The 27836-nt window shown below is 38.4% G+C and overlaps 1 protein-coding gene across 4 annotated transcripts in view; it reads right to left on the reverse strand.

Moving 5' to 3' along the window:
* LOC110371997 (collagen alpha-2(I) chain) overlaps positions 1 to 27836 on the reverse strand; it is a 103520-nt gene that overhangs the window by 36551 nt on the left and 39133 nt on the right. For all 4 annotated transcript variants that reach the window (XM_064036856.1, XM_064036854.1, XM_064036855.1 and 1 more), the window contains exons 2-3: positions 5244 to 5293; positions 167 to 693 (exon numbers count right to left, since the gene is read on the reverse strand). In XM_064036856.1, coding sequence (XP_063892926.1) covers positions 167 to 693; positions 5244 to 5293 — 577 coding nt within the window. The remainder of the gene's footprint in view (positions 1 to 166; positions 694 to 5243; positions 5294 to 27836) is intronic.

Raw genomic sequence — 27836 nt, forward strand, 5'->3', positions numbered from 1 at the left:
GAATAGTAGTGTGCACATTGCAACGATCGGGTATCCGAACGACGGAAAAGTATGATTGGATTCACAGTATAGTGATAGCTAAACATCAGCCGGCTTTTTAGTTTGCAGTTTGCAGGGGCTCTTAAAGACTCATAAGTAGATTTATAAAATAACAGTAGAAACTTACCTTAAATTGATTCCGACTCTCCGCTGGGTAAGCCAATTTGATATTTATATTGTCCAAAAGAAATTCATTGTGCTCACTATTTCTAACCAACCCAAACTTTTCTGGCTGTTGGCTACAATTCACTAACAGTAATGCTGAATTATCTTTCACATACACGACAATTTTGATCCATTTGTCTACAAAATTGTCATTGAATAGGAAATATACTGAATCCTTCGGCGTGAATAAATCTGAAGTTAAACTCAGTCTAGAGACACTTTTGTCTGCTGGTCGAAGGCACAAGTTTAGGACTATGCTATTATTCTGATTAATAGAAAAAAGACATGATGATTTTCCGTGGAACATTTTGAAGATAGCTGTGACTATGAATGGTGGCGCTAGTTTGGTTCCAAGGAGGCCAGTGTCTGTGTCTTTGACCTCCACGCCGGTTTTCGTGACAAATCTAGTGGAATATGTGTCGCCATTGTAAGATTCTCCTACGAGGTCTGCTTTGTCGGCTGGTGGTTGTAGTAAGTTGAATTTTGTTTCTGAAAAAGGAGATTGTACACGTTAGTTCATTTTACGAACCTATAAATTGGTTTGTCATCAAATCAAATCAGTAAAATTATCCTAAAGGTACGTTTTGAATACCAGCTGCCGGCTGCTACTGCCGACCGCACACGCCGCTTTTGCAAGAAATCGGCGTCAGCTACACTACTGGTTTGTATATGGGTATTTACATGAATCCGTTTTGGATCGAAACAGCAGCAGCACGTGCTATTGTCTTTAGATATCGACTGGTTTAATGCAGTCACTGCAGGTAAGGACGGCAGTTGCAACCGGCAACTAGCTTTTAAAACGCACTTTAGTAGGTACTAAATGTTTAAGTAAAATGTATATTCTTCTTATCAGACTCCACAAAAATGTTCAACAATGTCACCAAAAGAACTTTATTGTCTAGTCTGTCGACCTAGCAAATGAAAGAATGCTTTATGTTAAGTCGGTGTTATCATCATCATCAGCCTATCGCAGTCCACTGCTGGACATAGGCCTCTCCAAGTGCACGCCACTGAGATCTATTTTCGGCTGCTCGCATCCAGCTTCTGCCAGCCGTCTTGCGCAAGTCATCACTCCACCGTGCCTGAGGACGTCCTACACTACGTTTGCCGAGGCGCGGTCTCCACTCTAGAACTCGTTTACCCCAACGGTTATCGGTTCTTCGGCTAATATGGCCAGCCCACTGCCACTTCAGCTTGCTGATTCGGTAGGCTATGTCGATGACCTTGGTTCTCTGACGGATTACCTCATTCCTGATGCGATCCCTCAGAGAAACGCCGAGCATAGCTCTTTCCATAGCCCGCTGAGCGACTTTAAACTTGTGGACCAGCCGTACCGTCAGTGTCCACGTTTCGGCTCCGTAAGTCATGACAGGTAGGACGCACTGATTGAAGACTTTTGTCTTTAGGCACTGTGGGATCGACGATGTTAGGACTCGACGTAGCTTCCCAAATGCAGCCCAACCCAACTGAATTCTCCTATTCACCTCGTCCTCAAAGTTGTTTCTACCTAACTGCAATGTCTGCCCGAGGTATACATATTTCCGAACAACTTCGAGAATGGCGCCGTGTATCGCAATCGGTTCCGGTAGAACATGTTCATTGAACATGACCTTGGTTTTGTCCAAGTTCATCCGTAGGCCGATGCGTAGAGAAGATTCAGCCAGGTCGTTCAGCATCTGTTGTAGGTCCTGCAGCGTTTCCGCCATGATGACGATATCGTCAGCAAATCTCAAGTGAGAGATGTGTTCGCCATTGATGTTGATGCCGCGTCCTTTCCAGTTCAGCGTCTTGAACATATCCTCCATTGCATTAGTGAACAGTTTCGGGGAAATAACATCCCCTTGTCTCACTCCTCGATGCAACGGTATGGGCCTTGTTTGCTGATTCTGTACTTGGACGGACATTGTAGCGGCTTCGTATAGACATCTCATCACTTGGATGTATCGCCAATCTACTTGACAACGCTGCAGGGACTCCAGAACAGACCAGATTTCAACCGAGTCAAAGGCCTTCTCATAGTCCACAAATGCTAGACACAGGGGCTGATTATACTCTTCGGTCTTCTGTATAATCTGCCGCACCGTGTGGATGTGGTCTATGGTGCCGTATCCGCTCCGAAACCCAGCCTGCTCCGGTGGTTGGAATTCGTCGAGTCTTCGCGCAAGTCGGTTCGTGATCACTCTTGAGAACAGCTTATATACGTGGCTTAGGAGGGAAATGGGTCGATAGTTCTTCAACTGGGTTTTGTCTCCCTTTTTGAAGAACAGGACGACAACACTCCTACTCCACGCCTCTGGAGTTCTCCCTTCAAACAGGACGGCATTAAAAAGCTTCTGGAGCTCCCCCAGTACGGGCTTACCTCCTGCTTTTAAAAGCTCTGTTGTAATGCCATCCTCGCCAGGGGCTTTTCCATTTTTGAGCTGTCTCAGAGCGATCTCGATTTCGCCACTGCTGACTTCTGGCAGGTCTTCGGTGAAATGGCGTGTTAATGTGGCTCTAGAATCCTCATTTCCGGGATCAGGTCGAGATGCATGCGATGCGTATAACCGGCCATAGAAATTTTCCACTTCCGAAAGGACTGCCGGGACCGAAGAAACGACTTCTCCACTTGTTGTGGTCAGCTTCGTCAGGTGGCTTCTTCCAAGAGATTGTACGAACACCTTTGACCCCCGATTCAGCTCAATTGCTCTTTCAATAGCAAGAGTATTGGAGCACCGGAGGTCACGTCGTACGTGCTTGTTGATCTCTTGGTTTAGAGCCCGCTTAGCTGACGAAGTGACGGGTTTTCACGTCGTTTCTTCATAAGCCCTAATGTCTCTTCCGAAAGCTTTGATTTCTTGCCCTTACGCTGCATGTTACACAATCTCGAACCTTCCTCCCTGAGGATCCGAACCACATATTCGTGGTTCTGGTTAACGTCTGTTGTGGTTTCCACGGCGGCAAATCGGTTCTCCAAATTTGTCTGGAACGTTTCAGATCCTGTCATGGTTTGGAGCAGTGTTGGTCGGAGCCTGGCCTTCATCAGACGGAAACGTTCGGCCTTGAAGTTGATATTCAGAGAGCCTCGGACAAGTCGGTGATCGCTCCCGGTATTAAACCTATTGATCACGGAGACGTCTCTGAATATATGCTTCTTGTTCGTCATGATGAAGTCAATCTCATTTTTAGTCATAGTGTCGGGGCTTTGCCACGTCCACTTCCTTTGGGGCTGCTTTTTGAAAAAGGAGTTCATCAAAAAGAGCCCCTCGCGCTCGAGGAAGTTGACGAGCATTTGCCCCCTATGATTCCTGCTTCCAAATCCATGGGACCCTACTGCCGATTCGCCGCAAATCTGTACTCCCACTTTAGCGTTAAAGTCCCCCATGACAACGGTGTAATGGGTGTTTGTAGTGAAGTGGAGGGCCCTTGATATATCATCAAACATATCCTCCACTTCATCGTCTGAATGTGTCGAGGTCGGTGCGTACACTTGCACTACCTTGAGGCTATACCTGCCGGTGAGCTTTATGATAAGGTACGCTACCCTGTTCGACACACTAGACACCTCCACAACGTTATCAGCTAGGGACTTATTTACCAGAAACCCAACGCCACCTTGGGATTGTTGGTCTCCCTCTCGGAAGTACATTAGGTGACCTGATTCGAGGGTTATGGTGTCCTCCCCCTCTCTTCGAACTTCACATAACCCTAATATGTGCCACCTAATCTTCCCAAGTTCCACCTCGAGTTGCGCCAGATGCGAGTCAAGCCGTAGCGTGCGGCCGTTGTACGTCGCAAGAGTCAGTTTAGTTTGGTGGCCTCCCGTAACCCGGAGATTCTTCGCACCCCCTGCCCCGCCGTAACCACGGTCGCCACCGTGACCGGGAATAGCGGGACTGCCGGGAACTAGGGGCCGTGGCTTTTTTGTGCTGCTCATGGAGGTATTTAGCCTACTGCTATCACGCTGGCCAGACGGGTTGATAGAGGGTTTTTTTTCGAGTTTTCCTTCTCTCGCACTGGTGGTCGGTGCATTTTTAACTCCATTAGTCGACTTCTACGACACCCACTGGAAGAAGGGGGTAGCGACACATGTATTCTTAAGCCGTCGCTACACGGCTAGTAAAGTCGGCTAGTAAGTCGGTGTTATATATGAGTATTTTATACCAATTGGCGCCAAAAAGCTCCCGTGACGGTCACCATTAGGGCGTGATCAAGATAAGTGTAAACACCAGCCTGTGAGGAACGTCTTTGTGCTTCGTTTAGACGATTGGATTTATTGGGCTAGTCGACTTGAATTGTGTACTAATTGTTAAAAGCTCTTTGTAACAAATAGATAAATTAGAAATAAACTACAAAATAAATATAAACTTCTTCATTATTATTTCAAATATGACATGATGATGCGACGATAAGATTTTAATAAGTTTTTTTACGATTTAATTGTTAAAAACACTGTATAATTTTTAGGTACCAAAATACAACAACAATTTACACAACAAACATGCAATAAACTATTTTCAATGTAACGTATAAATCTAACAATATAGTTAATTTTTCTAGGATATTTAGGTAGGCTTTTTGAACCATTCAAACGAAGCACGGCTGGTAGATGGGGTGTTACTAATTCAGCTATTTGTTTGCTTCCACTTTGACAAATAGCTATAGATAAGAAATTCGTGTTAACTAAGATGTTTATGCTTTCAAATGTACCCACCTTAAATGTGACTATAGATCGATGACCAATATTGGACAAAAATGCACATTTTCCTAGAATGACTGACGTCAAGATCTGACAGCGTTTTCACACCAGCTGATTTTCCGTTCGGTTTTTTTATGAGCGATACATTTTGATCGACGCCTTTAAGTAGTTAAAGTGTCGTCGTTTAAATTGGTCGCGTGACATCCGATCAATACTTTCGGAAAAACCAAGCGAAAATTCTGCCGATGTGAAAGCGCCATTAAGGCCATAGTTTGAAGTTAAACAAATGACTGTTGGCTTGTTATTGGATGTCTATCCAAGAAGATGTAAAGCGCCTTTTGTAAATTGTGAAGGAACTTACCAAATGCATCTGTTGCCCTGTACACGACGAATACAGTACAAAGAATATAACTGAAACAAAAGAAAATCACATTGTTACTGAATGTATTTATAACATAATATATTTTCAGCCTGTTTCAAATAAAAAAATATCAAAATTAAAATAAATATTTTTTTCAGGTAAATACGACCGACCCCAGCATAGTTGGGATAAGGCTCGGAGGATGATGATTTTTCAGGTAAATAAAGGTAAAGGCAGGTACAGATATACAACACCGGAAAATATAGGTACTTTTTTACACAATTACTTTCGAAATCAATTATATTTCCCCCACTCATATTGTTCAATATCTATACCTATGCATGTACCCAAACCTTCAAACATTTTTTTTCCTAAATTCCCAAGAAAAATAGTTTAATGTTTTCCAAATTAAACGATGTCCCAAATACCTACTAAATTAGCTCTCATCTATCAAGGAACTAACTCTAAGCGTTTACTTTCACACTGTTAACCTTTTAGTACGACAGTTGACACTTAGTAAAGCATCTAATCCTCGAAGGAATGAAAAATGGCGGGTGAAAACTTGTGGAATTGAAATAGTTTGTGGTTCCAAAGCGATTGTTTGGTACACTCGATGTCACTGCTGTTTGGACGTATGTATAGTTTGGGGTGGTGATATTTTAAATGTCTGTTTTTCATTCCAAACATAAAACTCTTAAATATGTGTTTATTTACAAAATATTTACATTAATTAAAAAAAAAAAAAACTAATATATGTATACAACTTAAAACTAATACAGTGCATCAAAAAATTGCTCCTCATCGCTGTCACTGGGTAATGTACCCAAAAGACTGGCAGCATTGCCACGTTGGATGGCAATGCTCAACCTCTGTCCGAAATAAAAGCCAGCCTTTGGGTCCCGGGAAGTGTCAACCAGGCGCTGGGAAATATCCCATAAAATATTTTAGGAACGGACAATCTTTAAGAAATTTTATAAGCGGCTTGGATCTAAAGAAAAATAAACTCCGAGAGATAATATTACCTTAAAGACTTAAATCATGTATGTTGATTATTATTATTTATAAGGTTGAAATTAAGATTGTCGCTGTCACGTTCTAATGAAAATGATTGCATAGTTTTCCCATCCATGATGATCGATTTTACAATTATGAACATTATCATAACTGGTATACACAAAAATACCATTGCAAACAATAAAGACGGTGCAACAGTGAAGTTCTCGGTCATTTCAATTATATTTTGAGCAAAGTATGCATTAGTATATAAGTAACTAGCCGTTTTCCCGCGGTTTCACCCGCGTCCTGTGGTAACTACTGCCCGTACCGGGATAAAATATAGCCTATGTTACTCGTGGATAATGTATGTAGCTTTCGAATGGTGAAAGAATTTTTGAAAACGGTCCAGTAGTTTTTGAGCCTATTCATTACAACCAAACAAACAAAGTTTTCCTCTTTATAATATTAGTATAGATGCATGTGTAGATTTTTCAATCAAATGTCAAAACTTCTCAAAAAAACCTTCCTTCTTCACAAGTATCCGGAACAGTACTATAAAGGACATTACATAGCAGCTATAAATACACGTCAGAACACAGCTGACGTGGCCACATAGCTACTCGCCTAGCATGTCACGCAAAGGGTTTCGGGCTTTAGACCAAGACAAATTTGTTTATTTTTAAATTCCCATGATGATCAATTATATAGGTATTACAATTTTGAACTGTGAAAAGTGTATCTCGCAAAAACACTATTAGACACAATAGAGTATAACAGTGAAATTTTAATTTTATTTAGATAAAACTATAGCGCAGGTTAAGCATGATTAAGTTTTGCAACCAAAAACCAACTTCTTAAAAAATAGTTCCTTCTTGACACACCCCGTAAGTATTCGGAACACTGCTATAAAGGTCATTACATAGCAGCTATAAATACACGTCAGAACACAGCTGACGTGGCCACATAGCTACTCGCCTAGCATGTCACGCAAAGGGTTTCGGGCTTTAGACCAAGACAAATGTGTGATTTAAAAATTCCCATAATTATCAATTATACAATTTTAAACTATGTTTAAACTGTAATGCGCAAAAATACTGTGCGACATAGTACAGTATAACAGTTAACCTTTAATTTTATTTCGATAAAACTATAGCGCCGGTTAAGGATGAGTAAATTTTGCAACCAAAAACCAACTTCTTAAAAAACCGTTTCTTCTTGACATACCCCGTAAGTATTCGGAACACTGCTATAAAGGACATAACATACCAGCTATAAATACACGTCAGAGCACAGCTGACGTGGCCACATAGCTACTCGCCTAGCATGTCACGCAAAGGGTTTCGGGCTTTAGACCAAGACAAATGTGTTTATTCCGCCTAAGTACTGGAACAACGCCTTTGTTTGTTAAGACGGACGCTACTTGGAAGGGTTAGGAGATAAATATGCGGGGTTGTATGAAGTTGGTACGTTGGGGGTTTTTAATTGTTTTGTTAATGGGGGTTATTGTATGAGAGAGTTGTCACTAACTACTCTGTTGGTCGCAGTAGTCACAAGCGTACTACCATGCACGAGGTTTTGGGCGCAATTCCTAGGTTTGGGTTAAATCTCTTCGTGTGAATTTTGAAACTTTGACACAGTAGCAGCTTTAGTCCTAAAAGTATGCAGTATTTAATTACACTGCCGTGTTATAATTTTAAGTTAGAGGCCATCCGTAAACCCATAATTCTCTTGTGTCGTCATTAATCCATTAAAATATTCTGATGTCAACACTTTTTCAAAGAACCAAACCAAAAGCTTTAATTATTTTGATGACAAATAAAAACAACGTCTATTTTAAGATCTAAGCTGACCTAATTCGAAACTGTGGTTGCTTATTATTTGTATTATTTGAAATCAATTGAACAGGTGGGCGCTCGGCACATTTATTGAGTGACTTATTGATACAAGGCGGCAAGTAAATGTTTTGCAATACTGGTATTAAATCTTGATTTAGTTTATTAGGTTTACAAAGTTCTGCACTTACAATTTGACTTAAACTGTCAAGCTTAATAAGGTGCTAAGAGTAAAACTATTTAATCGATGATTTAGCCTGTGCAGCCCCTGCACAGAGACAATCATAAAAGCCTTATTCAAAACTATTCGTAAAATAGCTAGTTTCAAAATAAAGCGGAAGATTTGTTTTTAGTTAGAAAATAATTTAGAAATTAGGCAGTAAATACGTAAGAACATCAACCGAACACATGCCAATACAATGATGGATAAAACAAAAGAAGTCTACATTTGATTTCAAACCAGTACTTTAGAAACTGCATTTCAACTAAAACCCAGTCCCGTCCTCGGAATTCCTCCTAACGATACAGGAGGAATTTGCATTAGATCCATTTGCAAATAAATACAGTAACAAACACGTGCGAAAAGCATACCCACGAACTCGCAAAATAGCTAGAAATAAGACTGTTCCACTATATTGACCTCTTAAAAAAACTTCATAATACACAGTTACATGTACTTATGTGTTTAGGTACTATATAGATGTTTACGTAAATTAAAAAACTCGTATGAAATGGTTTATCCAATGAAACGTACATATCCATACTAACAAACTGAAGCCAAGGTGTTTGCTTGAAAGGTTTTCAGGAACTCTGAAAATCTTTCTCTCTGTGTCTCTTTCTTTATAATCTGTGTTAAATAGCCCATTTATCGCGAAAGGCTGCAGGCTATCTTTTATCTAGGTATGCGAAGCAGTTCCAATAGAACTCTAGTGAAACCACTGACTGAAGCTAGTATGATCATAACACTCAATAAAAGCACAGCTGTAAACAATCCACCGAAATCAAATCCAAAAACTTGTACATAATATTCATTTACAAATTAATACGTGACTGAAGAATTTATTGCTGCAAGTTTTCATCGTATATCTAGACTAGTCTATTCTTAAAAAAATAAAACACCACTTCAGCTGTCAAAATGAAAGATTACTTTCATACTGAATGGAAAATCCCGGTCTACTCAATGGAATTTCAGTAGAAAATATTTTTACAATGCTAATTTATATTAGCTGAAGAATTTTGACGCATCACCTACTTATCTTCAAGAATACTGTTATTAAGATTCCTCGTAATGTGTTTATCAATAGCCACTTAATAATATAATTATTTTGTAATTTCAATATCTTCAACAATTCGGTTTCATATTTAGTATGACATTTCATGCTAAATACAATTTCAATTATTAATTACAATTTCTGGGAATGAAACTCACGACTTTTCTTCTCGTTCCAGAAAATCTTATTTTAGAAATATTATCAGTACCCACCTGACGATAATAACGAAGCTTAGTATATTTACCAGCTCTGATAATCCATTCAAAGGCAAATTCTTAATAATCTCAAAACCGGGAATAACTATTAATATTATGAATAGGCCAAAATGAAAATCACTACCATTTACAACCACAGCCGCATTCAATTAAACCATGGTACGAATGTCAAAATTAGTAACACCGTCAACTGTCTTATCTTTAACGGACTCGTTAGCTTTCGGATCCTGACGCAGACTTCCATTTACTTAGCAGTGTAATATCATATCTCATGACACAGACTAAAATGACTCCCTCAATGCATCTTGTCACACTGAACATGTTCCCAGAAAACTCTTTGTGAAATTCTACACTGTGACACGCTGTCAGTCGATCGTTGCAAACGCGTATTGACTCATACATGTGTGCTTTAATTTTACTTGTACATGAAATTGCTTTCTGGTAAAATTAAATTAGATATTCGTGTGAGGTTTGATGAGGGCTGTGTCGGGGCAGGTATTAATTGAGCCGTGTGTAAGTATTTCTATGGATGACGTCACAACGTGCGGTGTTCATTCCGTTTCACGTGCCTTCATAATTAATACAACCGCCGTGGATTGGCTTTTTGATGGTCGTATTTGGGGGTATGTAGAGTTAAAATATATATTTTTTGTTTTATGGGATTCGTTTAGAGGGTTTTACACTTTTATCTAGGTACATAAAAAGCGGGTTCCTTATTCCATTTGTGTGTATGTTCGAAGTTTTCTAGTAGGTTACTGTTTTCGGTAACGTTATCTACTTTTATATAAAGATTGTATTAATTTACAATTTGCTTACACAATTCAGTTTAAAATAAGAATACAAGAAATATTTTTTTTACAATTTCGAACAAAAAATAAACCAAACAAAAGCTGGCCCATTTAAAAAATCTGAACAACACCAATTCCATTCTTTATTTAATTTGAAATTAGCTTTCAAATCAGTCTAAAAAGGGCCATTAGTGTTCGTCAAAATAAACTAAAACAGACGTAACGAGTTTTAAATCAGAGCCTACCTGATTTTTTATTACTTTAGATTTCGTTTGTGTTCAAATATTTACAAACAGATAAATTTTCTTTCAAAGTAATCAAACAATTTTAGAAACTCTAGAACACAAATCTAGAAAATCTATTTGCGAAAACTGTGTCAAGTGTTCAAATTCTTCCTGCGGAGTAATTGTGCAGTGAACGATTTATTTCTAGTAGTATTAAATTTTGCTGAGTTTTGCGTAAATAGTACCAAATATGTTAGGTATAGGTATTATGGGTATAGTTCAGTATTTCAGGAATCTGTTTTCACAGTTTCGACTAGGACCTTAAAATCTCATAGACGTAAAATAGAAGTATTGGTGTAAATTAATTAATACGGTCGTTACGACAATGAATTCTAATGAAAAAGTTTGAATTTTTTGAAAATTAAATAAATATGCGTAGATATTTTACATGTCTCTATTAACATTATCATTTGTTTACAAGTTGAGTAAGGAATTTGACATAAATGCATGTCCTTTTCTAACAAACATTATCCAAAATTTCATATAGGTACTTTTAACTTTCACTTACATACTTGCTAGTATCAGAAACACTCAGGTAAGTAGGTTTTCAGTGGGAACCTCTGTGTCAATAGCGTTGACACAGAGTGTAGTAGTTGGACCCCGCTCAGTTGCGCGGCTTCGCAATTAGTTCACTCTATAGGTAAGTAGCTTATATGCTTCCTCGATAAATGATGGCCTATCTAAAGAATTTTTCAAATCGGACCACTAATTTCTGAGATTAGCCCGTTCAAGCAAACAAGCAAACAAACTCTACAGATTAAAATATTAGTATATAGTAACCAAATCCATCTCAGGCACGGTGGAGTGATGACTTGCGCAAGACGGCTGGCAGGAGCTGAATGCGAGAAGCCGAAAATCGATCTCAGTGGCGTGCACTTGGAGAGGCCTATAGTATGTCCAGCAGTGGACTGCGATAGGCTGATGATGATGATGAACCAAATCCATATTTTCTATCAAACATCTAGAACATTCGCCCTTAAATTCCATATAAGTACTTTTTAACTTTCACATACATACTTGCTAGTATTAGAAACACTCAGGTAAGTACGTTCTCAGTGGGAACCTCTGTGTCAATAGCGTTGACACAGAGTGTAGTAGTCGGACCCCGCTCAGTTGCGCGGCTTCGCAATTAGTTCACTCTAGTTGTGCGGACTTAGCCATGGAGACAATACATGCAGTTTTAGTGGGTAATGCTACAAGTTTTTATAAGGTTATTAAGTGTTGGGTTAACTTTGATATGGTCAGTTGTGAGCGAAGTACTTATGTAACAGCTTTATTTAAAAAAATGCAGGCTATTGCCCTGATGATAGTTCCGATAGTGGGAATGGAAATGTTTGAGCTCCCTAAGAGTTAAAACACTTCAAAAATAAATAAATATCGTGACATCGATTTAAAGTGAGTCTGAAACTGAGCTTTAGAAAAAAAAATATATAGAAAACTTATTATAATTTTAATACTATTCATATTTTGTTAACAGCCAACATCGTTGGCAGACGCCAGTATCATAGAACTTGAGATTTTATTTCAATTCACATTTATTTATCGCCTTTTCACCTCTCAAAAGTTTAATCGTCATTCGAGTCGTAAAGCTGCATCAAACCAAACGCTTGCATTCACGACCTGTGATATCCCATTCATAAAGACAAGTCAAAACAAACAAAACTTCTTTCGGTTTTAGTTCAAAGAGAATTTGAAGCTGTATTAAATAGAAGTCAATATTAAGTGTAGATCATTCTAATTACGATTGATCGGCGATAATCTTAACATCATATTGTCTCCTTATAACTATGTAAGTACATACATACGCCTGGAAACAAAATCAGTCACATAGTCAGCGGCAACTCTTGCAAATACAGCAAAGTATACAGAAACTGATTACAATAAAGTAAAAAGCTAAAATAAAAACAAAAACCTACTTAACTGGTTAATACCTCACTTGATTAGCTTACGTAGCGCCATTACCTAAAGCGTTTACAACAACAGTTTCCATACTCCTTACTCAGACCTCAAATTAACCAAGTGACGGAAAAACGTAAAGTGTTCACGACTGTACTCATTAGGGTGTCGCATAAAAGCAGCCAATAAAAGTAACTACACCTTGAATGTACATACGCGCACAACAGTGTTCGTTTACGAGGGCGACTTTATGCGACCGAAAGTACTGCGGCATTCTCCGTGGTTCTAATATTGAAAAACGCATCGGTATTTTATGGCTATACTAAAAATGACCTTTTGGTTAAAAGGTCGGTCGGTTCAGTACTTAAAGGTGAGAGCTTTTGTTCAAATGTTTTTATTGTAGATGGTGAGTGATTTTAAATCAAATAAGAAGTATGATACGTCTAATAAAGAACATGAATTGAATGACGTGATGATGATGACAGAAAAGTATGATTCGTACACATATCTAACGATAGACAGCATCGGAACAATGATGGTATAAACGAATTCTCGTCACACCAATATACTCGTAAATCGATCTCGACAAGGCACTCAAATAGACAGAAAATCTTCGAGCTCACACTAGTTAAAGGGCAAGTTTACAAGAAGCTTACTATTCGACGTTTTATGATAAAGCATCTATTTTTATTGTAGGTATATTTTAGAGGTTATGGTCTAACCAAAAGCTAGCTATTAAATGACCGAAAGAGGACCATCTAACAAAGAAGACACTGTGTATTGACCATCACTATAGCCGTTGAAGTGTGACCAATGACGGAAGGTAACATATAGGAACCGGTACTTGGTGTGTTTTATTCTGGTTAGCTTACGAGTGGCAGTGCGGCCAGATCATTTGTAACTGGGTCAGTTTTATTCGCGACTAGGGTTACCAACTCAAAAAGTACGGAGAAAATTCGGGATAAAGTCCGGAAAAAGTCCGTCTGAGAAAAATGAAAGATATTTTACGGTTTGAGATTGTTATCAAACATACTTTTTTATTATTATTATGTTGTCAGTTATATATTAGATTGCGGATCTCACTCAAGTGCTGTAGATCACGCATACATTTACTGAAACAGTAATCTATGACAAAACTGCCTCAGCTTTAAAATACATCTTTAAAAAAATAGGTAATTATATTCTATTTTTTATTAAAAATTTAAAAGTCCTGACATCTCCACTCCCAACATGATTGGGAAAAGGTTCGGAGGATGATGATGACATCTCCACTCCCAATCCTGAGGAGACTTCAAAAATCCAGAGATCTCAGGACAAATTCTCACATGGTAACCCTATCCGCGACCTAGAATAGTTTTCCACTGTCAGCCATTCGGCCAAGCGCTGAACCCAACGAGTTTGTACGACACGAATGAATGAATGGCTTTTTTTATTTTTAGAAGGCTTTTCTGTTTATTTTAACTAGTGGTTTATGAACTTACGCGTCGTGTTTTACAAGTCGATTGTATTGTGTGAAGTTGGGTGTTTGTATTTATTTTTTAGCGTGTGAGCAAATTGGCTAATTTGTGAGCCCTAATATTAAAGTTTCTGAGAGGCAATTTTTCTAAATACTATTTAGAAAAATTCAAAAGTCTATTTAGTAAATAGACTTTTGAATTATATTTGTTTACCTCAACCTCAATATATTCGCTCTGTCGCGTATGCTTAAGTTTACTGCGACAAAAATATAATGTATTTGTATCTCAGCTGCCTACTCTTTACCCAAATATGTTGCAGTCAGACCAGATGTAGCTGAGTACCAGTATTTTACTAGGAGTGCCTATGTGACCTCCTCAACAAAGTTATGTCTATGTGACTACCCGTGAAGACTACCAAAGATGTTCAACTGACAGTCGGAACCTAGGGTTTACATGATATAAAAACACAATATGTTTGTAAACAATATAAACACCACAGATGACATAAGATAAGTACAATATAAAGCCGTTCCACTTACATAGTAAATAGCCCGATGACTAAGTTAATTTATGCAAGCTTAAGCACTGATGCAATTTGTTAATGAAATAAATACTTCTTACACACTTTTGAAATACGTCAACGTGCTTTTTTATTACAATTGTTTATGCTGGCTTAAATAAAATACAGGCTGTTAGAAAAGAACCTCTAAACTGAAAAGGGGTTAAAATAATGGCCCCTCACTTTAAATATTTGAAAACCAGTGGCAATTAGTCAAGGTTACTGAATAAAAGCATAATATATAAACATTTTAAGTATTACTTAGTGAATATCACTATGTTGGCTAACAGAAAGACAGTGAAAACATATTGGGTCGACCCCAAATAAATTGGAAACAGGGGGGAAAAATTCAAAGTATTTCAATGAATTTAATCTATGCAGGATTCTGCACTAACTTATACATAATTTGTAGAACAACAAAGAGTCATAATAACAATTTAGTTCTTATTTACAGAACTCACTTAGATTTATTTTTACGAGTGGGAACTTTTGTAACACCCTGTAAAAATAGCACTTGTGGCTTAAAAAACTGGAATGCTTAACTATCAACAGTAGCTTTAGTACAGTAATAACTTTTACGAGATTTATTTGTGTTTATGTGTTGCAGTCACGATATATTTGAAAGATAAGCTTTTGATAAAGGATTCAGAATAATGTTGGCCATTTTATAACTGTCACGCGCGATTATAAATATTTTTTGTAACAAAAAAATCTAAGCGAAACTACGTGTTTATGCTATATGGTTCCTAAACTTTTTTTCAAAACTATAACGCTGAAGTAAGAAAGGTTTAAGCAAATGCACTCTTAAGTGTAAATTCTAAATACATTGGTAATTTTACTGGTATAATATGGCCCTGGACCGGACTGTGCCGGTGTGCTGGTGCCGGACGTGTGCGAGAGCAGGCTCTCCACAGTACCTGGTGTGTCCGCTGGAGGGCGCCACAGTGTCGGGCACAGTGTCGCACGGCGGCGAGCGACATCATTAGCGCGGCGGCTACCGTCGGCGCCGGCGCTTGGTAACAACATCTTCCAAGCCTGATCGGAAATCCCCCGAAATTGTGTCTTGGCTAAATGGCAGACCACCACTGGTGGCAAGACACCGAGGCATCGCAGGAAGGCCTAGAGGCAGCGATAGGGATCGTGTTATCGTATGTCAAACTGCTGCATCTAACATCTCTCCGATCGTAGCGGTTCACCGTTCCATCAGATAAAGGGATGTTAGACGAGAGAGTGCTCTTGCGTTTGCGCGTATGTTTTGAGCACTATAATATATCCTGCGCATCTGACTGCTTCCGTATAATGGACCCCGATTTGGCGAAGACTAGTGGCGATAGGTTGAGGTAGAGAGGTTCGGGCTGATGCAACCTGAGCTTTGTCTGAGACCTGCACACTAGCGGCTCTGGGGGTGTGAGTACATGCCGTGGTCGTTTTCTCTTTGAGCTGGGGGGACAGAGATATACTGCACGACCGTCAATTCGGCTTTACAAAGGGTAGGTCCACTACGGACGCAAGTGCGCGGTTAGTCACTCAGATTTTGGAAGCCTGGGAGAGTTCGCAGGATGCCGTCGGTATATTCTGTGATCTCTCCAAGGCGTTTGATTGTGTGGACCACGATACACTCATTTCTAAGCTGAGACACTACGGCATTCGTGGAAAATCTCTTGAACTTGTCCGGTCTTATTTATCCAACAGACAGCAAAAAGTGGATGTCTGCGGCTCAACATCTTCGGGGACAGTTGTAAAAATGGGCGTGCCTCAAGGCTCTATACTGGGTCCATTTCTGTTCCTAGCTTATATAAATGACCTTCCATTTGTGTTGTCTGATATTTCGGATGTTATTTTGTTTGCGGATGACACTTCCCTTGTCTTTAAAGTTAAGCGTAAGAACCCCAATGTTAGTCACATTAATGAAAGCCTAGAAATTCTCTCCAAATGGTTCGCAGCCAACAATTTATTATTAAACGCTTCCAAGACTAAATGTCTTAAGTTCTGTTTGCCTAACGTCACTGCGGTTGAAACAAATATAATGCTCGATAAGAGCAAATTAGAGTTAATTAACAGTACAGTATTTCTGGGCATTACCATTGACAGTAAATTGCAATGGGGTCCCCATATATCCTCCCTATCAGGGCGACTTGGTTCTGCTGCTTTTGCAGTCAGAAAAATCAGACAACTGACCGATGTAGCTACGGCCAGGCTTGTATACTTCGCCTATTTCCATTGCGTGATGTCATATGGCATTTTGCTATGGGGGGCAGCGGCTGATGTCCAATCAATTTTTGTTTTGCAAAAAAGGGCGATCCGAGCGATCTATGGCATGGGCTCTCGCGAATCTCTTAGAGAATTCTTTAAGGAAATTAATATACTTACATTACCTTCCTTGTATATTTTTGAAAATATTATGTTTGTTCGCAAAAACATCCATAAATTCACAGTCAAAAGTGACATTCACCAGATGAATACACGTAACAAGCATAAATTAGTGGTTCCCAAGTTTAGGCTAACAAAAACAAATAAGTCGTTCTTAGGGAATTGTGTACGTTTCTATAACAAGCTACCTAAATGTATCCTTGATCTCACGGATAAAAAGTTTAAGAATGTAGTTAAAAACATTTTGATTAAAAAGGCGTATTATAAAATTCAGGATTACATTAATGACAGTGATGCCTGGCGTTAAATTAATATTGTTTTTTCTTTTTCTCTGCACATGTGGCTTCCCCGGCGACCACGGGCACGGGAGTGCCTCCGCCCAGACCAGCCAAGCCCAAGCCAGCAAGACCCCAAATTGTATTATATAATAACTTGGTCACCCAATATATTTTTTCTTTGAATTGTATAAATTATTTTTCCAGTAACGATTGCACAAAAATTATTTTGTATAATTTATTAATACATTTTTAGCTCAATTTGGATTGTATAACATTCTCAGGACTAGATAGAAAACTGTATGTTTGTAATTATTTTTATTTTCTTTTAAAAAGAGTGTCCATGGAGTTTCTTGCCGGTTCTTCTCCATGAGACCAACTCTTTGGAACCGTGCACCTAACTTTGACGTTTCGAAAGAGCTTTCATAGGCCTATTTGAAATAAAAAATTTTGAGTTTGAGTTTGAGTTTGAGAGGGAATCCGGCAGCACCCAGAGCGACAAAGCAGCCCTTTTTAGGGGAGCACTGCTTTCCTTGCTCAGCCTGGGAGGGGGCTAGAAAAGGTGCCCTAAAAAAATGCTCACCCCAAACACTCTTTGGATAGCAGTAACTACGGCTGCTTCCGCATCTTTTTATTCGTGGTCGACGCAATGGTAATAAACTCAAAACACCTTTACTGACTTTTGGTGCATGGAATGTTCGCACCCTTCTCGACCGGGAGACAAACGCCTGCCCAGAACGAAAAACGGCCATAGTTGCTCGAGAACTCCGCCGCTACAACATTGATATAGCTGCTGTAAGCGAAACCCACCTTGCCGATGAGGGCGAGCTAGTCGAGCATGGCGGTGGCTACATTTTCTACTGGAAGGGCACTGCTGCAACAGAACCAAGAAGGTCGGGAGTTGGTTTTGTGATCAAGAATAGTCTTGTGAAAACACTTCAAGAATGTCCAATCCACATCTCGGACCGTATAACCACATTGCGCCTTCACTTAGACGGTGGCAATTTCCTTAATGTTATCAGTGTCTATGCACCGACGCTAGGTAGTTCTGACGACATCAAGGATAAATTTTATGAAGAACTTACACAATGTCTCCATAAAATACCGAATAGAGAAAAGATTCTCTTGTTAGGGGACTTCAATGCTAGAGTTGGTCGAGATTATGAAGCGTGGCCTAAAGTTTTGGGTAGACATGGGGTAGGCAACATCAACTCTAATGGCCAGTTGCTGCTTAGTTTATGTGCTCAATTCCAACTTGCAATCACAAACACCATGTTTCGCCTTGCTGCTAAGCACAAAACTACGTGGATGCATCCACGATCTAAGCACTGGCACCTCATTGACTATGCCATCACGAGGCAGCGAGACATCTCTCAGGTCCTAGTCACTCGTGCTATGCGCGGTGCTCATTGCTGGACGGACCATAGACTAATTGTCACCAAACTGCGTCTTTGCCTTCGGCGAACATTCAGGGCTAGCAGGAAAAATCCTCAGAACATAAACATTGAGAAACTCAAACATCCCGGATGTTTGAGTACCCCGAAGCAAATACGCTGAAACGCTGGCATGTGATATACACTCTCATCAAAATACCGGTGATATTGATGCAGACTGGAACGCTTTATCGTCGTCCATTCTTGACGTAGCCATTAACGCCATAGGTCTAAAAAATAAACGCAAGCAAGACTGGTTTGATGAGAACGACGAAGTTCTTTCTAAAGCTATTGCCAAACACCGAGAACTTCTCAAGCGCAGTAATAACAGCGCACTTATAAGAGAGAGTGACCGTGAGTTGCGTAAACTCACGAGACACACTAAAGATAAATGGTGGCAAGACAAGGCTCAATACATCCAGTGGCTTGCTGATAGTAATCAGCTCGGTGATTTCTATAGCGAAATCCGCAATCTCCTGGGTACCACCAACTTCATAAAGGTACCACTGAAGTCGCTGGATGGTAAAAGTCTGCTGAAAAGCAAAAATGAAGTATTAGATCGTTGGGCAGAACACTTCAATAAGCTACTTAATGTAGATCGAACAGCCGATCTACACTACATAGACAGTTTGCCTCAACTTCAAATAGCAGAAGAATTGGATGATGCCTTGTCTAAACATGAGGTGCTTTGTGCCATCAAACAACAGCAAAATCAGCGTGCGGTTGGCCTAGACCTTATACCAGGTGAACTTCTGAAGTACGGCGGCGAGAAACTGCATTCGCGCGTCTGGGAAATGTTTGTGCTTATGTGGGAGAAAGAACAGGTTCCTGAAACTTTTAAGTTATCACGCGTCAGGGCTCTCTATAAGAACAAAGGCGACCGGTCGGAATGTGGTTCCTACCGCGGTATTTCACTGCTCTCTGTCTCTGGAAAAGTCTTCGCCAGAGTACTTCTGAACCGCCTCAGGAACCTCTCTGAAAAGATTCTGCCGGAAACCCAATTTGGTTTCAGACCAGACAGAGGAACTTGTGAGGCAATATTCGCAGTCCGTCAACTCCAGGAAAAAAGTAGAGAGCAAGGACAGCACTTGTATCTCTGCTTTATTGATCTGGAAAAAGCCTTTGACTGCGTCCCTCGCGAGGCCCTCTGGAAGGTACTGAGAAAGTTGGGGTGTACAGAGAAGTTCATAAGACTCCTGCGACTCCTGCACGATGACATGCAATGTTGTGTAGCGGTTGAAGATGACCAATCGAGCTTCTTCTCCGTCACCTGTGGAGTGAAGCAAGGTTGTGTCCTGGCTCCTACATTGTTTGCATTATATTTCGCAGTTGTAGTCCGGGAAGTATTGAGTTCTTCTCCTGAAGGAGTTCGTATTAGTTATCGGACTGACGGCAAACTTTTCAATCTGAATAGACTCAAGGCGACCACAAAGGTGTCCTATGCACATATACAGGACATTATGTATGCAGATGACCTCTGTTTCGTGGCTGAATCCCCTGAAGTCCTGCAACAGCTAGTCACGAACCTTCACAAGCAGTGCTGTACATTTGGTCTAAAAATCAGCATCAAAAAGACAGAAGTGATGTCTTTAGACAGTCACGGACGTCAAGAACTGACCATTATGCTTGGTGAAGATGTGCTGAAGCAGGTCGATAAATTTCGATATTTGGGGAGCATTATAACATCAAAGTGCGACCTTGACGCCGAAATCAATAGCAGAATTGGTGCTGCAGCCGCTGCTTTCGGCAAATTCGACAAGAAGGTCTTCAGCTCCCATGACCTAAAGATATCCACAAAGGTCTCTATGGCAGTTGTGTTGCCTTGTATACTCTACTCAGCGGAAACTTGGACACCGTACCGACGCCACATCAAGCAACTAGACCGTTTCCACCTCAAATGTCTGCGCAAAATATTAAATATCCGTTGGTTTGATCGTGTGCGTAACACAGAAGTGTTGAGGAAAGCCAATGTAGGTGGCATTGAAGCATACCTCATGAGGAGACAGCTTCGTTGGTGCGGGCATGTACTGCGCATGCCGGATACTAGAGTGGCCAAGCGCATCTTCTACTCCGAGTTGCAGGAGGGCAAGCGGAAACGTGGCGGACAGCTGCTGCGATACAAGGATGTGCTGAAGCGCCACATGAAAAGCTGTTCCATTGACCCGTCTCAGTGGGAGAATCTGGCATCCAACCGCAGAGACTGGAGAAGCCGCGTTAAAGCCAAAGTCTTTGACTTTGAAGCACGCCGGCTTTCTGAGTTGGATGCCAAACGAGATGAGTTGAAAGCTCGACCACCTGTAGCTATCAACTACAACTTTGTGGCTGGTACCCTGACATGTCCGCAGTGTGCGCGGACTTTCACGCACAAAATTGGATACTCCAGCCACATGAGAGCACACGCACGCCATTAGGGTCGAAGTGGTCGCCGTTGCCGAAATCGGCGTGGAAGATTATTATTATTATTATGGCCCTTCAAAATTACGCACCCCAATGGGGTCAAAACATATGTAATATTAAGAAAAATGCCATTCAGTAAATAAATAATCAAAATCTATATACAATATATAAAAGAAAGTCGTGTTAGTTACACATTTTATAACTCAAGAATAGCTGAACTGTTTAATCTGAAAAATTAGAGGGGAAATATCTTAGACCTGGGAGAAGGACTTAGAATAAAAAGTTTGTGTCACCATCCGGGACGCGGGTGAAACCTCGGACAGAAGCTAGTTCTAAAATAAGCTAGCAGTAAAATTAAGATAAAAATCCCTTAACTACAAAATCCCCACCGCATAAAATTACACTTCAACTTACACACACGATTTAAAAAACAAAAAACACACGATGCATTTTCATTATGCGCTTTAGAACACCTACCTAACTACTCCGGGTTAAGCTCGAGCGTTCCAAAGGAGCTTCTCCAAAGGATTACGTAATTATATGACTTAACGCGTCATACAGTTACTGGGTGCACTAAACAGGTTCAACTAAGCGTAGTTACCTACTATGGTTATACATGTAAGCTGGGAAATGCGAATTATCTTTCAAGAACGTGTGAAGTTGATTAGAGTTTGATTACAGATTGGGATTATGGGAAATTACAGTTTTATATGCGTACTAGCTGGTGCCCGCGACTTCGTCTGCGCAGGTTTAGTATTTCGAACAATATGTTTACAAATTGTAGCCTATGTGTTATTCTGATGTATAAGCTATATTGTGGTAAAGTTTCATTCAAATCCATTTAGTAGTTTTTGCGTGAAAGAGTAACAAACATCCATACATCCATACATCCATACATACAAACTTTCGCGTTTATAATATTAGTAGGATTACAGTTTTATATGCGTACTAGCTGGTGCCCGCGACTTCGTCTGCGCAGGTTTAGTATTTCGAACAATATGTTTACAAATTGTAGCCTATGTGTTATTCTGATGTATAAGCTATATTGTGGTAAAGTTTCATTCAAATCCATTTAGTAGTTTTTGCGTGAAAGAGTAACAAACATCCATACATCCATACATACAAACTTTCGCGTTTATAATATTAGTAGGATAAGGTTTTACAAGTTTGTAGTCAAGGAAGTCGGCCCTGGTACATACAGGGCTTAAGAAGGAACATGGTGGGTTTAGTCAGTTTCAGTCTAACAACACTCCCTCACACTGTACTCATACCGGATCATCTGATGATTTCCTATAAAAAGTGGTAATAGAAGTTGTACTTAGATATTCGTAATTTAATTTTGATTAATAACATGATTCTTTGTTTTGTTTTCTTTATATTCAGGCAATAATTTAGTAAATTTTAGGTTTAGTTGTTGAGACGATGCACTGCCTGCCTTACTGCACTTACAACACTGTCATTCTGCATACCATTATAATATCAAAAACCGCTTCGCATATCTAATAAATATTAGATCAACGAACCAACAATCTATCAAATTAACTAAATACGGGACAATTTATGATCTTTCAGACCAATCATGTTACCTCTACACTCGCTCCGAGCGACACTTAGGTTCTCGTTAAGGCAAATTAGTTTCAACCGCAACGAGTTTTTAGCATAAAATGCAATGACAGATGAGTGGTAGTTATACCCTTTCATTAACGCGTCATTTGAGTATCTTGGAAGCAATCAGGCTAGTAATGACAGCTTCTGTCGGCGACATGAAATTTAATCGAATGGAAATCAGGTGTTTTTCATAAATGGACTTACAATACTTGTATGCAACTTTAACATTACAAACTAAATTGAACTTTAAAGTTGATGACAGAAGGTGTAAAATCTATTGGCAATTTCGGAACATTTTGTACAGAGACGTATTAGGTTAGGGCCAATTATTTAAAAATGTTTAACGATTCACAGGAGTGTAACTTTCTCTTTAAACTACATTTAAAATAACTGTAATCAAAGTGCCAAGATTAAGTTTATGATATAAAATTCTTAACGGCATTTACGATGCTTGATTAAGGTAATTTCGGGCACGATTTGAATCAAGTCATACGTACCATAATAAGTCAAACCTTTTGGGAAGAAATTATCTTAATTCGTTCAACAACGTGGGTGGCTTGCGTGGGTTTTTAAATGTATAACTATACATTTTTCTTTTGTTTTAGATACATTCTTGAAACAATAGACTGCTGTGTCTCATTTAAAATTAATGCATGTAATTTTAAAAGATATGTAGGTAACACTTAATTTAAATATACTTTTGATTAGAATTTATATAGAAAGTACCTAAATAAGATGGTTTATTGTTGTTAAGTTGGTTATGATTATACAATTTTATATTCGACATAAATAACAAATACGTCACTACATACAATCAGACAGAACCAATTTATATTAAAACAATATAACCTCGCAATAAATGACAATTCTTCTATTGAAATTAATTCATGTTTGTTCATCAATGCCATCATTGTCTGACATTGTAATGTCACCTAATTCTCAATGTCAAGTAAATTTTATAATTGACTTAATTTCAATAGCTACACCCACACACCTATTGTCAGTTGACACTCTATTAACTCTATTGATTACTCACGATCTAAAAATAACAGTTATTTCTAAACATTGTTCTAAATTCACCGTATTTAGAACTAATGACAACTTTTGTTTGAGTTTAGTTTATAAGTGCAATTAAAACCCATATTTGTGAGACAATAAATTGATGTTATTGTGAAAACTCACATTAATGGTTTTTTAATGATATAGCTAAAGTATTAGGCATTCTTTTGTTTTTATTGTTTAGTATTGTGCTAGTGGCACGTATCGATGACAAAACGTATTAAAAAACATGCTATAAAATATTACGTAGAATTATAAATATGTTTTAGTTTCTGATTGATATCAGTCATTGACGAAAATTGCGTTTAAATATATCTAACAAATTAAATAGAACCGCCAGCAAAAGCTAGTTTCTAATAATTACACTGTCTTTCATTCATCTCAACATCCCATTCGCTTTGATTACTCATACGACACGAGCCGTGTTCATTACCAAGTTAATTCTACATAGAATTTGTCTTTCGGGAAGCTTATTAAGAAACAAAAGAGAGTGCTCATTAATTTGAGAAATGCTTCATATTCACATAACGCCACTTCAATTTTGCCTTCGTACGTAATTTAATTAATTGCCCACGCTCCAAGTACGGCCCTGGGACGATCGCGTATTAGCAATTTAATATATCAACTTGAACGTGCATTATTAAAAATAATAGTCTTTATAATATACCTCTTTAGGATGGCAAGCAGTAGCACTTACCTTTTTTGACAAAAAGATAATTATTGGCAACTTTTTTAGACCCATAAAAAATGCCTTTTTTAGACAAGTATTCAACAGATTTGATGTTTAAGTTATTGTAGTAAGGGGTATAAAGTTCATCAATGTTGGGTACATTTAAGAGTAAGACTGCATCTGGTTGTAGCTATACTAATTATTCATCAGCTACTTAATAAATCGCGTCATTTCAATTAAATACCAAACATATTGTGGACTATTAATAAATTCTCTTAAGTACTCAAAGCCACTGATTTAGTTCCCAATATAAAATCTGAACAAGGTAGAACTACCTTATAAGGTATTTTATCGGCTTGTAAACGTATGTATAACTTTTATGCAATTATAACATTGATTGACAGTATAGAAGTAAGGTTGACAAGTAAAGAGGGAATAAATAAAGCTTTTCAAAGAAAACCGGAGCAAGTAAATCAATCAAACCGCTGATGGAAATAAACTTGCCTGAAATAAAATAAATCTGTCACTTTCGTCATAATGCTTTAACTCTTTGCGGTGAAGTTAAATAAAGAAAGCAACTAAACTAATTAAGCGTTGCTTTTAGAGAATGAAAATTTTGACCATCCAAAAGTTATATATTCAGCGATTAAAAAATATCACGGCCTATCTGACCGTGACAGCTACCAAGGCACCTTGATACCCATTTAATGACTGGTTCTCAGACTTGTTGGCTCCTAACCATTAAAACCAACTACGAAAGTTATTGAAATAAAATCCGAAATCCATCAATATAATGTATTTTCTAAAAAGCTGAATAAAAATGAGACAGCCCTAACAATCTCTGATCAATCCATGTGGTATGACAGTAATGAGTTGCTAAAGATTTTTTTAATTACATAACACGGCGTCATTTGAAATGATTTATGATTGAATCATTTCCGTAGCTTAATCGACCAATTAAAAAATTGTCTTCGATTTTACAAGGTATTATAGACGACATGATTAAGTTTATGATCTAAATGTGATACAATATATACAAAAATACCATCTTCGGAATGCTCTAATTTTAATATAGGAAATGCTATTACTATCAATCAGGTTTTCAATCAATAATAATATAGATATCGTTAAATTCCCTTTAAAAATGCCTTTATATTGTTATTTTAGCTCACATGCTAATGGCCAAGATTATGTAGACCAAACACACTATAATTTTATATTATTTTTAAGCAACAAAAATTGTATTTACATAATATAAACTCTTTTGCAAAAAAAGCGGGCACGAAATCTTAGTTTTAAGGACTTTACGTGTATTTCAAAGGGTTTTTATGATTGTAGTATGTTTCTAGCATCAAAAGGGTTAGCCAAGCATGCGTGAGAGTGTATTCTAAATTTGAATTTTGTACAATTGCTAAGAAATTAGTTAAACCTTGTTTTGGACTAATTGCTGGCAAAAAGTTCGTCGGTGTTTTGAGAAGTTTTTGAAGTGATTTTCAGAAAAATGATAATGCACTTTTAATTTATGATTAATGTACCTTTTTGTTAGATCAAAACATTTTTGAAAAACTATGCGTATTTGATAAAATTTTCACCTGCTCTAAATGGGCTATACTAATGATTGATGGCAATGTTAAGAGTTTCGGTATTTTAGTGTAAAGCGTTCTATTGTTTAGATATTGTACTCACGTATTTGACTTTTTGGATAGCTTTAACCCTCCTCATCATTTTTCATGTGGTTAATTTTACATTTATCACAAAATTTGGTATGTTTTAAATGTCAAAGTCCGATAGAAGACGAGTTGTGATCGGCACTGCTTACTTTAAATTGGTTTTGTCGCAGCCCAAAGTACTGATACTCCTCTAAATAGTGTTTATTTATGAAAAAGCGATATTTTAGAACACGTGGGTACAATATCTACACAATAGAACGCTTTACACTAAAATACCGAAACTCTTAACATTGTCATCAATCATCAGTATAGCCCATTTAGAGCAGGTGAAAATTTTATCAAATACGCATAGTTTTTCAAAAATGTTTTGATCTAACAAAAAGGTACATTAATCATAAATTAAAAGTGCATTATCATTTTTCTGAAAATCACTTCAAAAACTTCTCAAAATACCGACGAACTTTCTGCCAGCAATTAGTCCAAAACAAGGTTTAACTTATTTCTTAGCAATTGTACAAAATTCAAATTTAGAATACACTCTCACGCATGCTTGGCTAACCCTTTTGATGCTAGAAACCTACTACAATCATAAAAACCCTTTGAAATGCACGTAAAGTCCTTAAAACTAAGATTTCGCATAGGTGCCCGCTTTTTTTGCAAAAGAGTGTATAAACCCACGTGCACCAAAGTACACTATGATTAATACGCCTCACAGACTTAAAATATCATAATTTTGTAGACAGTTATAAAACGGCTATAAACATTTTCTTCACTCCAAAATTGCGTGGGAAAATAAATAATTAACACACATTATTTATTTTCACTTATTTTCGTATAAGATATACCTATCTTGTGAAACAGTTATTATTATTGACTAGTTTGACTCGTGAGAACTACAAATCGATGTTGATGTATGTGAATGGGTAGTTATGGAAATTAAAATTTGAATAATGATCCATAAAATTGAATCATTAGAAGAAAAATATATAACTTTGTAATTTTATGAGAATCTTTTTCGCTTCAAGATAACTCAAAGATGAAGTTATGCACTAGGAACGTTGTATTTTTATCGAACTGATACAGGTAGGTAAAGGTACTTTCCAAAATGAAATTTTCGAAAACGACTTCCACAGATTCGAAAGCATTTTTGTCCCCGAACAAATCCACTCCATCCGATCCGAAAACCCATTATTATAAGAAGTCAGCTATAAAACCGAATAAGATACCTCAAACGAGAACTGCAGAATCAAAATCCGGAACTCTTCGGTATAAAACATCGGGAGTTCTTTATACGTAAAACGAAATGCACTTAAGCGCGAGCGTACACTACAAACTGAACCGTCGGCTAACCTAACCCGGTAGGAAATTTTTTTAATTCAATCAAAGTTCTTAGTCAATCAGATACCCGGAGAAAATCGGTCGTTGTTAAATGTGTACATACTTTCATTCATACTTTTTAACTGCCATGTTGGTCTAGCTATCGCAAGTTCTCGGGTTCGATTCCCGGGTCGGGCCGAAATCGCTTTGTGGGTTTTATAAACTTTCACGAAGCAGCCCGTGGCCTGGAAGTTGGTGTTTGATACACCCGTGCATCGGGGAGCACGTAAATGTCGGTCCTGCGCCTGATCTCTTTCCTGTCGTGTCGGATTGCCGTCCCATCGGGTTATGAGAGTGAAGGAATAGTGAGTGCACCTGTGTCTGTGCAAATGCTTGTGCACTATACGTCCTGCGCAGTTGGCTAATCTCCTTACATGATAAGAGACACCGTAGCCGATAACCGGCTAGGAGGACATTATCATTACATAATTTCATT

The sequence above is a fragment of the Helicoverpa armigera genome, chromosome 11 (assembly GCF_030705265.1).
Source record: "Helicoverpa armigera isolate CAAS_96S chromosome 11, ASM3070526v1, whole genome shotgun sequence".
Lineage (NCBI taxonomy): Eukaryota > Metazoa > Arthropoda > Insecta > Lepidoptera > Noctuidae > Helicoverpa > Helicoverpa armigera.